General features: G+C 35.6%; 1 protein-coding gene across 11 annotated transcripts in view; it reads right to left on the bottom strand.

Moving 5' to 3' along the window:
• The window catches only part of CDKAL1 (CDKAL1 threonylcarbamoyladenosine tRNA methylthiotransferase), an 819912-nt gene that overhangs the window by 531692 nt on the left and 272585 nt on the right, over window positions 1–15635 (bottom strand). For all 11 annotated transcript variants that reach the window (XR_013830328.1, XR_013830329.1, XR_013830330.1 and 8 more), the window contains one exon: window positions 5603–5706. Coding sequence is in view for 8 of the 11 variants with exons in the window: in XM_079935371.1 (XP_079791497.1) it covers window positions 5603–5706 (104 nt within the window). In the remaining 3 variants the exon portion in view is untranslated. The remainder of the gene's footprint in view (window positions 1–5602; window positions 5707–15635) is intronic.

The raw sequence follows: 15635 nt of genomic DNA, 5'->3' as shown, positions 1-15635 counted from the left end.
TCCCTATCAAGTTATATGTATTATGTACATTACATTTATTTAGCTCCCCCCATTAAAATGTCTTTAAAAGTTATAGTTTAATATTATATTGGGGGATTTGTAAGAATCAACAGAAGAAAAGACAATGTAGAAACTATATCTTAAAATTCTACACACTGCCAGCTAAAGGCATTTCTATTATATTTGTCAATGTCTCTTAGAAAAGAATATAAGAAAATAATTCTTCTTAGTGTTTACAGCCTAGAAACATGTAGATTTCTCATTATAAACTATATCCTTGGGACTTCACTGGTGGTGCAGTGGTTAAGAATCTGCCTGCCAATGTAGGTAGGGGACACGGGTTCGATCCCCCGTCCAGGAAGATCCCACTTGCTGTGGAGCAACTAAGCCCGTGCGCCACAACTACTGAGCCTGCGCTCTAGAGCCCGCGAGTCACAACTAGAGAGTCTGTGCACCACAGCTCCTGAAGCCCACGTGCCATAGAAGCCCGCCTGCCACAACAAGAGGAGCCACCACAATGAGAAGCCCATGTGCAACAAAGAACCAACAGAGCCAAAAATAAATTAATTAATTTTTAAAAATATATCCTTCCTTTTATACATTCGTACAAGTTATATAAATCACCCTATCTCCTTATTCTTTGGAACAGCCAAGATTCACCAACTTGAATATACCAACTTGATACCAATATACCAATATACCGATCAGCCAAGATTCAAGTTGGTATAATTATCTTCCCTCTTGAAACATAACACAACATATAACACAACATTTCATACACCCTTTATTTTCATGGTCTATTTACACACAATCATTTAATGTAAGCTGCCTAAAATCCCTTTTTGGAAGTTGACAATGTATAACAAATATGTACAGTAACATTATTAATCCTATAGAAGAAACAGATTTCTCAATTTGAACACAGCACAAATGAAAAGATAAAGGAATAAAAGACATTTAAATAACTGCCAATATAAATTAATAGGATGCAATTATTGGTCTCTTTTTAAGCTTAGATGAAAATCAATATACAGTACTCATTGCTAAAGGTGATAAGTCAAATGCAACAGCTCAACAATCTGAAGTTCATACACCAGAAAATCAAATATTGCTCATATCCTTTCCTATCTAAAAGGGCAGGAAGCAATGTTTTCCAGCTGCACTGCATAATTAATCTCATACACAATAGACAGTATCTTTGCAAGTCTTGAAATAAAACAGAATTCATTTCATAAAATTCCAACATTAATCTTGAAATCACTAAGCATCAAGAAATTTTCTCCTTGCCCTGAATATTTCATCTTAATTTATTTACCTTTCCATAACTGGTTTATGCCACTTATCTTGTGGGGGACGTTCAGATTTATGAGGGAGAAAAAAAGTAGCAACACAGAAATGAGATCTAGAAAAGCACATGAGAGCTATAAAAACAGCTCATCCATCATCTCTACATTTTGATTCCAGAGACAGCAGTGAAAGGTGTTGTTTCCACACCACTCACCCAGCACACTTAAAAAGGTTTGCTCCATCACTTATACAACTGAAACTGATTGATTAGTTGCTAGAGAAAAATCAATACAAATATCCTAGAAAATACTAGCTTGTAAATTCATTCTGGCCCCAACAAAGTATAGGTCATTGCTTGACATGTTTTTCTAGATGTCTAAAATGCAACCATGTCAAACCCCAGCCCCCAAAGACTAGGAAATTTTAAAACCTAAAGTTTGGCGTAAGTGAGGAAGTGAGGGGAGAGGTTTCCCAATGGTCTGTTAGAACAATGTGATGATACCCAGAAATTAACCTGGTAAATATTATAGTCATATGCAGAACTGCCCACAAAAATGATACACACACTGAGAAGGTAAAAATAGTCCATGAAAATGTCAAGGGGCTAGGATAAGTCCAAAAAAGAAAAATGCTAGGAAACCAGTGAAATATAAACTATATTTTTTGCACAAAAGGTAAACTAAAGTTTCCATTCAAAAATATAAACAATTTTATTTACTGATATCCATTCAAAAGTTAATGAGCTCCCTTTCTCATTCCTGGCAGCTGAATGTACAGTCAGTATATTTTTAGTATGTTAGGAAACCATTTTATATTCAGAATGATTTCATGGTTATTTCAGAATCTCTTCTGAATGCTCCCTTGCCTATGGGTTAGCCCTAGTCTCTTCACTCATTACACTTCTAAGAAATAAATGTTTATGAATATAAAATGTTTCATAAATATGCTACTCAGAAAGAAATTGTGATCTTATTGTAATAGTCTGTCACGTGACTGGCAACCAGGATTGTAATCCCTATTCTACAATTGGTGTAGAGTTTTTTTTTTAAATCACTTTGTATTTGTGACACACAGTCATTTAAAACTTCAAGGAAAAGCAAGAAAGGAAACGCAATTTTCAGTTGGGAAATTTAACTTGCACTGACAGGACGGCTTTAAACATAGCACTAAAATTTACTGACAGCATATTTAGACTTTTCATCTTAGAGTAAATTTTCAAAGAATCATAATGTTTATTACTGATTATAGGACAATTTAATAATGGTATAATGTAGAATTTAAGGGGCTCTGACCCCCCCAAACGTTCCTACTATCTGAATTACTAAAGAATGAATTACAGAGAAGTCACAAGAATACGAAAAACAGGCTATTTCTTCTATTACATTTAACTTCATAATTATTCTTCGCAATTTTATTTATTTATTTTAAAAAATTTTTGGCTGTGCCGCACGGCATGAGGGACCTTAGTTCCCTGACCAGGAATCAAACCTGCGCCTTCTGCAGTGGAAGCAGAGTCTTAACCACTAGACCACCAAGGAAGTCCCTTCTTCGCAATTTTAAAACTCAAACACAGGAATCCTGTAAGACCCTTATGATCCCAATGTCTTCTGCAGAAAAAAAGACAATGCTGCTAACTCAATGTCTTTACAATGTGAGCTTATAGACTGCTATTTCCTATTGTGAGATTATAAGACCACCCTTAGCATGAATTTGCAATTCTCAAATTAAGAAAATAAAAGGTAATTGTCATACTAGTTTCTATCTGTAGAGACATTTTTCATAAGACATATTTTAGAAGCAAAAGAAAATTTGTCTTTTGATTCTAATCATTAAATGTTCCAATATTAGATGTTCCAATATTCTCACTCAAAATTAGACTTCTCTTGTTGGATTTATTTTAAATTCCTTCAGTTTAAGTAACATGACTTCTTCATAATAAGGACACAACCAATTACTTCATGTAAGTTATCTCAAATTCAAACAACAAGCAACACTTAATGTCACAGTAATGAGAAAACCATGGCTTGTATATAGGTCAAGTACCTTGGTCAGATCATGTGGCTAGTAAGCAGCAGAGCACTGTTTTGAATTCAAGCTCTCCTATGGCAAAGAGCATCTTAGGACTTAAAATTGCCTAAACACACTGGCTTACCTAGAAAGTTATGACCTCGATATTTTAGTAACAGTTCCACATAGCAATAAAATGAGCCTGCCAGTCCGAAAACTAGCCTTCCATTTCAACCCTAATATTCAGATAACAAGACAACAGAAAAATTTTACACCTACTACTGGGCATACACCCAGAGAAAACCATAATTCAAAAAGACACATGCACCCCAGTGTTCATTACAGTGCTATTTACAATAGCCAGGTCATGGAAGTAACCTAAATGCCCACTGACAGACGAATGGATAAAGAAGATGTGGTAGTACATATATACAATGGAATATTACTCAGCCATAAAAAGGAATGAAACTGGGTCATTTGTAAAGACTTGGATGGACCTAGAGACTGTCATACAGAGTGAAAAAAGTCAGAAAGAGAAAAACAAATATCGTATATTAACGCAGATATGTGGAATCTAGAAAAATGGTACAGATGAACCGGTTTGCAGGGCAGAAATAGAGACAGATGTAGAGAACAAACATACGGACACCAAGGGGGGAAAGTGGCAGGCGGGGTGGTGGTGGCGGTGGGATGAATTGGGAGACTGAGATTGACATATACACACTAATATGTATAAAATAGATAACTAATAAGAACCTGCTGTATAAAAAATAAATAAAATAAAATTCAAAAAAAAAGAAAAAGAAAAACTTTACATTGCAAACATTCCTTGGTTGGGAATAACCAAGCACATCCGTATCTACTGATGATGATGAAAGTAGTATTAAATAAACCTCTTCTAATACTTTCTCTATAAATAGCCACTAAATCACTGCTAACCTCTGATATATTCTTTGAATCACTCACCTTAACCAGCAAAGTCACTTGTATTTGTAATTTGAATACCTTCCAATTTGCAGAGTTAGGTGGATAGATCATATAGTTTTAACATCTCCATTATCCAACAGATATATGGAAAAACAAACACTAAGTAAGAATGCCAGCAAAGGGATCATTTTTCAAATAAAGTAGGTTTCTGTGCAAATTCATGCCCTTTCTGAAAAATCCTTAAAGTAGCCATGTTGCAGAAAAGACAACCACCCAGACTTTTCCTAAGATTAGACAATTACCTGGCTCTGAAAGCAAACAACTGCAAGAGTCAGTGAGTTTCCATTTATTTCTTTCAATACAAGCTGAATGTGAACAGAGGAGGGGACTGTGCTAAGAATATAAAGGTAGAAAAAAAATTGTTGAGACGTGTTAGATTAATCAAGGGTGTTTTTCTCTCTTCTATAAAGAGCATTTCAAATTCATGTTGATAAAAGCTTTAGACTGAATAAGTTTGTTTGGAACTCATACATTCTGAGATGCAGGACGTGAAGTACTGAAAGTAGCTCTCCAAGTTACTTGCTAAAAGGAAAAGTACATTACCAATAACTACTAACCCACAAGATTATGAGACAATAGATTATCTCATGTTGGTTATAAAAACACATCAATGTTATATACACGTATTATAAGCCAAGACAAAAGGGGCAATTTATGGTTAGGTATCAACACAACTGTGACTCAACACAACTGAGACTCGTGTTACAGATACGTCTTACTATATGCTGAGAGATACCTAGGCAATCACATTTTCCAGCAAGTGATGATTCAAAAGTAGCTGGCCACCCACACAAAAATTGTTCTCATTAGGACTCTCTACCAGTACCAATATTTACTGCCCCACAGCAGTCCTGTGGATGACGAGGGTTCTCTCTTCTGGCTCATAGTAAAACCTACCTTCTCTTTCCAAAACTCCTGGTAACCCTTATTAGCTCTATATTCTGAATGGACCAAGATTACCAAAGAAAGAGGGAGAAATCTTGAGTATTTCACTCAGTCCACAGAAGTCTTATTAACACACAACAGAAGGTCATGGCTTTCATTTTTATTTTTTTGTCTCTTCCATGGAATATAGAGATAGGTGATGAATTTCAAAATACGTCACTTACCTTAGAGTCATAAGAAAACAGAAGAGTGGTGAAAGGGGAGCTATGTCAATATTATAACCTGAATCTGGTAACATCTTCTATTAGATAAGCTGAAACATTTGTAAACTCTTCAGAAAGCTAAAGAAGCATGTATCTAAAGTGAACTGTTACTTAGAAGAGTATTATAATTTACTGAAGAGACTATAATCACACAGAATTCTAGAAACTCTTACCTTGAAAAGACTGTTTGGCTCTATCTACTAACTCATCAACTGGATAACTGGCCAAATTTCCTCTGGCGTGTTTAGTTTTGCAGTAGGTACAAGCATTGAGACACCTGTTCAAACGACAGCAATAAATAAAGTTAAATTTTTAAAGACAGTGCACACTTAACACGGGAAAAAATATCCAAAACATACACCAAAGTGCTGTTTTAGTATCATTTGCCAGGTTATGTAAGAGATATAAAAAATGAATATCTACCATGCTTCATATTTATTTTATTTCCACCAGGCACAAAAATCTGCAATTTGCAATTCTGTTAAGTTTCAACTATTCAAGAAAGATTGTACAAATCCCATATTATCTTCAAATGCACACATTAATGTGGAAACAAAAATGATAAATGCTTACAATGGTTAATCAAAACAAATTAAAGATTCACATTTTTTAAAACCAATGACATTTATTTGGTTATCATAAAACTAAAATTTTAGTATCACTTATATATACCGTATTATTCATAAATGAAAACGCTTTTCATTTAACTTTTAACTAATGATTTAAGAATAAACAGGCAGGGACTTCCCTGGTGGCACATTGGTTAAGAATCCACCTGCCAATGCAGGGGACATGGGTTTGATCCCTGGTCCGGAAAGATCCCACATGCCACGGAGAAACTAAGTCCATGTGCCAGAACTACTGAGCCTGCGCTCTGGAGCCCGTGAGCCACAACTACTGAGCACGCACGCCATAACTACTGAAGACCGCACACCCTAGAGCCCGCACACTGCAACTACTGAGCCCACGTTCTGCAACTACTGAAGCCCATGCACCTAGAGCCTGTGCTCTGCAATGAAGAGTAGCCCCTGCTCGCTGCAACTAGAGAAAGCCTGCGCACAGCAACAAAGACCCAATGCAGCCAAATAAATAAATAAAATGTTTAAAAAGAATAAATAGGCAGTACAGAATTCTCGTAAGAAAGTACACCCTAAGAAATCTTCAGATAATATTTTTAACTCCTTGAAATCAGAAAAAAATATTAAAACATGTCCAGTGAATGCTCTTTGGGATTATATTAGTCAAAGTAAAGAAGAATAATGACAACATTAATTTAAAAAAATCAAAAAATAGGATTAATTCCCAAAATACTTCAGACATGATACAGAATTGTTTTTTAAAAACTAAAATGTTGGACTTCCCTGGTGGCGCAGTGGTTAAGAATCCGCCTGCCAATGCAGGGGACACAGGTTTGAGCCCTGGTCTGGGAATATCCCACATGCTGCAGAGCAACTAAGCCCATGCACCAGAACTACTGAGCCTGAGCTCTAGAGCCCACGAGCCAAAACTACTGAGCCCGTGTGCCACAACTACTGAAGCCCACATGCCTAGAGCCTGTGCTCCACAACAAGAGAAGCCACCGCAATGAGAAGCCCGCGTACCACAACAAAGAGTAGCTCCTGCTCGCTGCAACTAGAGAAAGCCCACGTGCAGCAATGAAGACCCAATGCAGCCAGAAATAAACAAATTAATTTAAAAAAAAACCTAAAATGTTTGCTCTACTCTTATAATTTAAAAATATAGTTTAAATAAATTTTCTTATTATAAAATTAAAGAAAAACAATTACATATAATAAGATATTCTTATGCCAGAAAGATAAGGCTCAACAACATTGAACAAAACGAAGAATAACATTTCTTCAATGATTCAACTGCTATAATAAATAGCAAGGTTTTAAAAGACCATCATTATACAAATCCTTTAAAATTTCAAACAGAGGAAAACAACTTTTAACAATTATAACTGGCCAATGTGTAATTCTGTTAATATATGACTTTAAAATACATATAAATCATTGAACTCAGGAGGCAACAATGTAATGCTTAATTTCTAATTATTTTTGCATGGAGCTCTTAAGTGAAACAACACACACATTTTGATTTTTAACTGACCACATGTTCTTAAACAGCTAACATTCCTTTCTTCCTAAGCCATTTACACACACACACACACACACACACACACACACACACACACACACAAATTGTCGCCTCTCTCTTATGAATAGAGGTTCCAGTCTCCCAATTGTTATATGTCTTCTCTTTTCAATTTCCATCTGTTCCATAACAAGGGCAAAAAGAAAACTGGTTTTTTTTTTTTTGGCTTCTCCTTGGGAGAGTAACTCACTTTTGTTTAGCCCTGATTGAGCACCAGGCATTTTGCTAGATGTTTCACATACATTATCTCATTTAACTCTTCTAGAGTTGATGTTACTATCTCCATCTTACAGATGAAGAATCTGCTAACAAAAAGTCAGATAATACAGCTCATTCCACAGAAAAACAAAGGAGCATAAGATACTGTGTACTATGAACAACTACACACCAACTAACTGAACAAGCTAGAGTAAATAAATAAGCTAGAAATGTACAACCCACCAAGACTAAATCATGATCCCATTTACAACAGCAAAAACAATAAAATACCCAGGAATTAATGTAACCAAGAAGGTGAAAGAGCTGTACAATGAGAAGTTTAAGACATTGATGAAAGAAAAAAAAAAAAATCACCAAAGCTGGAGGCATCACAGTTCCTGATTTCAAACTATATTACAGAGCTATAGTAATCAAAACAGTAGGTGCTGGTGTAAAAACAGGCAAATAGACCAACATAAAAGAATTGAGAGCCCAGGAATAAACTCACGCATATACAGTCAACTAACATTTGACAAAGGAGCCAAGAATACTCAATGGAGAAAAGATAGTCTATTCAACAAATAGTGCTGGGAAAATTGGATATTCATATGCAAAAGAATGAAACTATCACTAACTTATACAATTGACAAGAATTAATTCAAAATGGATTAAAGACAAATGTAAGTCCAGAAACCATAAAACTCCTAGAAGAAAACACAGGGAAACAGCTCCTTGACATTGTTCTTGGCAATTATTTTTTTGGATATGACACCTAAAGCACAAGTAACAGAAACAAAAACAAGCAAGTTGGACTGCATCAAACTAAAAAGCTTCTGCACAGCAAAGGAAACAATCAACAAAATGAAAAGGCAACCAACAGAATGGGAGAAAATATTTTCAAACCATATATCTGATTCATAATAAATTCATAATAATATATGATTATTACTCTACAATAAAGGATTCATAATATCTGGCAAGGGGTTAATATACAAAATATATTTTTAAAAACTCATGCACCTCAATAATAAATAATAATAATCCAATTTTAAGACATCCAAATAATATGGATGGACATTTCTCCAAATATTCAAATGGCCAACAGGTACAAGAAAAGATACTCAACATCACTAATCATCAAGAAAATGCAAATCAATACCACAGTATCACCTCACACTTGATAGAAAGGCTATTATCAAAAAGATAAGAGTTAACAACACCTGGCAAGGATGTAGACAAATAGGAACCCTTGTGCACTATTGGTGGGAATGTAAATTGGTACTGCCACCATGAAAAACAGTATAGAGGTTCCTCAAAAAATTAAAAATAGAACTACTATATGATCCAGCAATTCCATTTCTGGGTTTATCTCCAAAGGAGATGAAATCACTACCTCAAAGAGGTTTCTGCAAACTCATTTTCATTGCAGCATTATCTACAATAGCCAAACATGGAAACAACCCAACTGTTCTTCAACAAATGAACGGATGAAGAAAATGTGATACGTTTAAACAATGGGATGTCATTCAGCTATTAAAAATAAGGAAAACCTGCCATTAGCAACAACATGGATGGATCTTGAGGGCATTATGCTAACTGAAATAAGTGAGTCAGAGAAAGAAAAATACTGTATGATCTCACTTATATGTGGAATCTAAAATAAACATACAAAATCTGAAAAAACCCAACTTCATAGAAACTAAGAAAATATTGTTGATCACCAGAGGGTGAGATTTGTGGGAGGTGGGGGAAAAGGGTGAAGGTGGTCTAAAGTTATAAACTTCTAGTTATAAAATAAATAAATTCTGGGGGTGTAATGTACAGCATGGTGACTGTAGTTATCAATTCTGTATCATATATCTCAACAGCGTTAAGAAAACAGAACTTAAAAGTTCTCATTACAAGAAAAAATCTGTAATTATGTAAAACGAGGGATGTTAACTAAAACTGTTGTAAACATTTCACAATATATACATATATCAAATAATTGTGTTGTGCATCTTAAACTTACACAATGTTATATGGCAATTCTATCAGTAAAATCGTGGGGGGAAAATCAGATAAGTAGCTTGTCTGAGACATGTAACAGCTAAAATTCAAATATAAGCCTGCCAAATTTCAAACTCCCTCCTGTTTCCATACCAAGCTGCCTCCCCAGAATAAATATGTATCAAATATCCTAGCTATAGACAAATGCAGATAAGAAATAATAGTAAGACAGGCAATCATCTGACATGAGATATAAAGTAATACAACACATATATTCAAAGATATGGCTGGTATTCATCATCCTGTGTATGGAACTGTTTGTTTAAAACCAGTTTCTCTCCTTTATTCTTTGGAAATCTAAGGCTAGGCTTCTTGTCCATCCACTGGCCCAAACTAGTTATTTCACCGTTGTTGTTTATAAGTTCTGTTTTTCATCCAACTGCTGCTCTGTGGCAAAATATGTCACCTTGTTTGTCTTGCCATGGTTCTTAAATTCTACTGCTCAGGTCCTCCAAGCTGATTCCTCTCTCTGTCCTTCTCCTCGGTGGCTTCATGATGGGCTCAATGCAAAAGACCCCTTATTCATTCACCTGGGATCCCCCCTCATGACTGCCATTCACTCAAGTTGAATCGGCACCGTTCTGAGGAATCTGCTCTCTCTACCCTCGATACTACTTATTTCCAATGGAGAGCTCCATAAATTAAGTGGACAATCTCGATAAAAGCTAATACTATTTCTAACTTGGGCTATTTCTTAAAAATAACTTTCTTAAGGGACACTAGCCTAGAGAAGGGGAAGGAAAACAGAAGGGAAACATGTATTTTAAATATTTATAACATAAATCAATTAACACACATAAAACACTTAGAATACTGCCGGCACCTAGTAAGTGATCAGTAACTTTAATGCAACTGTTCTAAACAATTCTGTAAGGAATTAATTATGCACTATCATGTTCCAGGGGTACCTAACTTTATGGAACAGATGTGTTGCTGATAGGTTGACTTAAATCAACTATGGAAACGAAATCATGTTTTCCTACTGGCTCACTTAATAAAGGTGGAAATGTATTCCCCCCCCCATGGAAAATCACTCATGAAAATGTACTAAAACATTTAAATAAAACAAGCTGATACTTGGAAACATTTAAAATAATCAAAATAAGCCAGTAAGTATAAATAGTACATTAAGAATTCAAAATATTCTTCACTAAATTGCTCCCTTGGGGTTAATTAGAGTTGTTGATGTGATATACTTTTGAAGTTCTAAACTCTTTATTGTATAAGATGGGTTCATCCTTATCTGCAATTACCAAAGTAATACTTCATATTATTTCAATAAAGTGAAAATTTCTATAGAGAGCATTTCTATAAGCATGTTATAACAGCACTAATCAAGCATTAAATCTGCTATGTCTTCAATTTAAAAAGGAGAGATATTTGTTATAATACACAGGAAAAATATCCAATACAAAATCAGAAAAGAAAGAAAGAGCTTTTTGATGCTATTTGGCTTAAAAACAATCTTCTCAAACACCAGGAATTATGATGACCAATCATTTCGACATGACAAGCCTCCAACAAAATAAAAGGATTCATCATAGAAACCTTTAGTAGTTTCAGTTATCTGTAAACAATTAAATAATTGTCTAAGAGTAAGAACACTGAGCCAGTTTCTTTAACCGTCACAGAACAAAAGATCTTTGAGGGTTGACTGTTGAAAGCCAAAACCAAAAAGAGATGGCTGTTGAACTGCAAGGAAGAGGCAAAATCCTGAACAGACATAGCCTGTTGTGATAGAAGGATAAAGGTAGCACACCCTACCTACTCATCTTTGTACAGGTTGTTATACGGCCACAGGCCAAGAAATAACTAAAAACCTCGGAAGCAGAGACAGACTGGGCATTTAATATAGCAGTATAACTCAAGTCTTAAAAAGCATCCGTGGTGGAATATTTTTAAATTACAGAAACTAAATATGTGAAATAACAATAAATTTTCACAATTAAAATTAAAAATTAAACTATTTCAAAGGGTTCAAATGCACAACAACATGCCAATTTGATACCAAAACCACATAAAGCAAAGAAAAATTAAAAGTTTTAATACATTAGGCTTTTTCTTCTAAAGAGCATCTTTAGATATCACAAGTTTGGGAATAATTTAAAAATCAGAGTTATACTTTTAAAGTTTCACCCACACTAATATCACTTTTTTTAAGGCAAAAAAAAGCTTATGTGACTCAGGATTCTGCTTCTCTCTGCTTAGGGTCAAAGATAATTTGAAATATGCAGAAACTATTGTTTTAACAATAACATTAACACTTCAAACTAACATTCTGTGCCACTCACATAATTTAATCCTTATTTATTTTTAATCAGTTGACAGAGCATTATCTTTCTCAAAGCTTCAAACTTTACAAAATAAGCCCTTCATAGAGCAAAACCTTGGAAAAATCATATTGTGGCCTTCCATATGGAAGCCTCCTGAAGCAAAGAAAAAACAAAAACTCAAGAAATAGAAGGTTCACACACTGTAGGCTGTGCCAGACGTGACTGTTAAATATCGCCTATTGTGAGCCCTCATGGTTTTTAAAGTATTTTAAAGTATTTCCAGGAAAATTACACACTTTCTGATCTTTTAAATAAATACAAGAGATACTCTTAGCAAAATCTGATTGGATCTTCAAATGATAATTCCTATTTGCCAAGATCAAAATCCTGAACAAGCAAAGGAAAAATAACACCTGAAAAACTAGCAGAATATATCCTAAATTCTTTAAGCTTCCTGTGGCCAGGACTCCTCCAATGTAACAAATCTCTCCACCTGAGTTACTGCCTCGATCTCCAATCCCAATCTCCTACTCCAAAAATTCATTCTAATAATTACCACCTCTGTCTTTAACTGTAATTGTGCCCTTTGTGGAGTTCCTTTTCATCTGGGGGGGAGGGGGAAAGAGGGGGGGTCAGAGGTAGGTCTGGGAACCCAGCTGCTAACCCTTCTATCTGTACAAAATTCAAAAACAATTGCAGCTATATTTTTTCCTTATCCTACCCCCATTAGCTGCTGTGCTATATCCTTTGTTTCAAAAACTTGTGCCATCATATTTAAACTCTGTACCCTTATTTCTCATTCCCTTTACCTGAAAGAGATATCCTTATCATCATCACCCATCAATCTCTATAAAACTCATCACAAGGGCTTCCCTGGTGGCGCAGTGGTTGAGAGTCTGCCTGCCGATGCAGGGGACACGGGTTCGTGCCTCGGTCCGGGAAGATCCCACATGCCGCGGAGCAGCTGGGCCCGTGAGCCATGGCCGCTGAGCCTGCGCGTCCGGAGCCTGTGCTCCACAACGGGAGAGGCCACAACAGTGAGAGGCCCGCGAACCGCAAAAAAAAAAAAAAAAAAAATCATCACAAGCTTTAAAATCATTTGGGGTATGGGAGGTGCTAATAAGAGTAAAAGATGGTTGCTGAATGCTCGCCAGACACTCAGCCATACACTTATATTGTTTCATTTATCCTCACAACAATCTTGATGTAAGTATCATTATCCTTAATTTTCATACAGGAAAGTGAGGCCGAAAGGGATTTAAAAACTAGCCCAAAGTTGCATAGATGGCCAAGTGAAAGATGCAATCAATCTTATCTGAAATTCTTTGATCACTGATTGTCCTCTACTTCTCTTAAGATACAATATCTTACTCTAGGTAAGAATAGGTGATTGTTGGGAAGGATTATGGGAAGATGGCACAGTGGGAAGCTCCAGGAATCTGTCTCCCCACCTAGACAACAACTGCACTGGCAGAATCTGTCTAGTGTAACTATTTTGGAACTCTGGAGTCAGCTGAAGGCTAGCAACTTCCAAGGGAAGATTTGAATGGTAAATTGCCCAACAACAACGAAATAAACATAGGACATTTTCCAGAACAGACCATATAACCACAAATTAAGACTCCAAATACTTTATTTTTTTTAAGATTTTTTTTTGATGTGGACCATTTTTTTTAAAGTCTTTATTCAGTATGTTACAATATTGCTTCTGTGTTATGTTTTTTGGTTTTTTGGCCGAAAGGCATGTGGGATCTTAGCTCCCTGACCAGGGATCGAACCCACACCCCCTGTATTGGAAAGCAAAGTCTTAACCACTGGACTACCAGGGAAGTCCCCCAAATATTTTAAAAGATAGATATCATACAAAGTTTCTTCTCTGACCACAAGAGAATGAAGTCAGAAATAAGTAACAAAAAAAGAGGGAAAATTCACAAAATTGTGGAAATTAAGCAACACACTTTTAAATAACCTATGAATCAGAAAAGAAATCACAAAAGAAATTAGAAAATACTTAGAGATGAACAAAAACAAACACCACACACCAAAACTTATGGGAGGCAGATAAAGGAGTTCTATGGGGAAATTTCAAAGCTAGCTATAGACACTTAAAAAAGAAAGATCTCATATCAATACCCAACATTACAATGTAAGTATACAGAAAAAGAAGAATAAACTAAAATCAAAGCTGGCAGAATGAAGGAAATAAAGATTTTAGAAAAGGTAAACAAAATAGAGAATAGAAAAACAAAAGAGAAAATCAACAAAACTGAAAGTTGATTCTTCAGAAAGATCAATAAAATTGACAAACCTTTAGCTATATGGACTAAGAACAAAAAGAGGAGACTCTAGGGCTTCCCTGGTGGTGCAGTGGTTGAGAGTCTGCCTGCCGATGTAGGGGACATGGGTTCGTGCCCCGGTCTGGGAAGATCCCACATGCCACGGAGCGGCTGGGCCTGTGAGCCATGGCCGCTGAGCCTGCGCGTCCGGAGCCTGTGCTCCTCAACGGGAGAGGCCACAACAGTGAGAGGCCCGCGTACCGCACAAAACAAAAAAACAAACCAAAAAAAAAACCAGGGGAGACTCTAGTATAATCAGAAATGAAAGTGGGATATTACTACTCATTCTAAAGAAATAAAAAGGATTATAAGGGAGTGACATGAACAATTGTACACCAACAAATTGTATTACCTAGTTGATAAGAACAAATTCCTGGAAACAAAAAAACTACCCAGACTAAACCATGAAGAAATAGAAAATCTGAATATATCTGTAACTAGTACAGAGCTTGAATCAGTAATCAAAAATCTCCCAATAAATAAAAGCTCTGAACCTGATTACTTCACTGGTGAATTCTATCAAACATTTAGAGAAGAACTAATACCAATTCCTCTCAAACTTTTCCAAAAACTGAACAGAAGGGAACATTTTCGAACTCATTCTCTGAGGGCAAGATTACCTTGATACTCAAGCCATACAAAGACACTGAAAGAAAACAAAACCACAGACCAATATCCCTTATGAATATCAATGCAAAAATCCTCAACAAAGAAGATGCTACCAAACAGAATTCAGCAGCACATTAAAAGAATTACACACCATGACCAAGTGGGATTTATTCCTGGAATGCAAGGATGGTTCAACAGTGTGAATCGATCAATGTAAATGCCATATCAACAGAATGAAGGAGAAAAAAAGAAAACATGATCATATGAATTGATGTAGAAAAAAAGCATTTGACAAAATTCAACATCTTTTCATTATAAAAACAATCAACAAACTAGAAATAGGAACTCCCTCAACATAATAAAAGCTATATGTGAAAAACCCACAAAGAACCTCATTTGCAGTGATAAACAACTGAAAGTTTTTCCTCTAAGATGAGGAACAAGGCAAGGATGCCTACTTTCACCACTTCAACATAATACTGGAAGTTCTAGCTTGATCAATTAGGCAAGTAAAAGAAAGAAGGGGCATCCAAGTAGAATCTGTTTGCAGATGGTGCTATTTACAATAGCATCAAAAAGAATAA

The sequence above is a fragment of the Stenella coeruleoalba genome (assembly GCF_951394435.1).
Source record: "Stenella coeruleoalba genome assembly, chromosome: 10".
In the NCBI taxonomy this organism is placed as follows: domain Eukaryota; kingdom Metazoa; phylum Chordata; class Mammalia; order Artiodactyla; family Delphinidae; genus Stenella; species Stenella coeruleoalba.
This window is presented reverse-complemented; position numbering and strand designations above follow the sequence as displayed.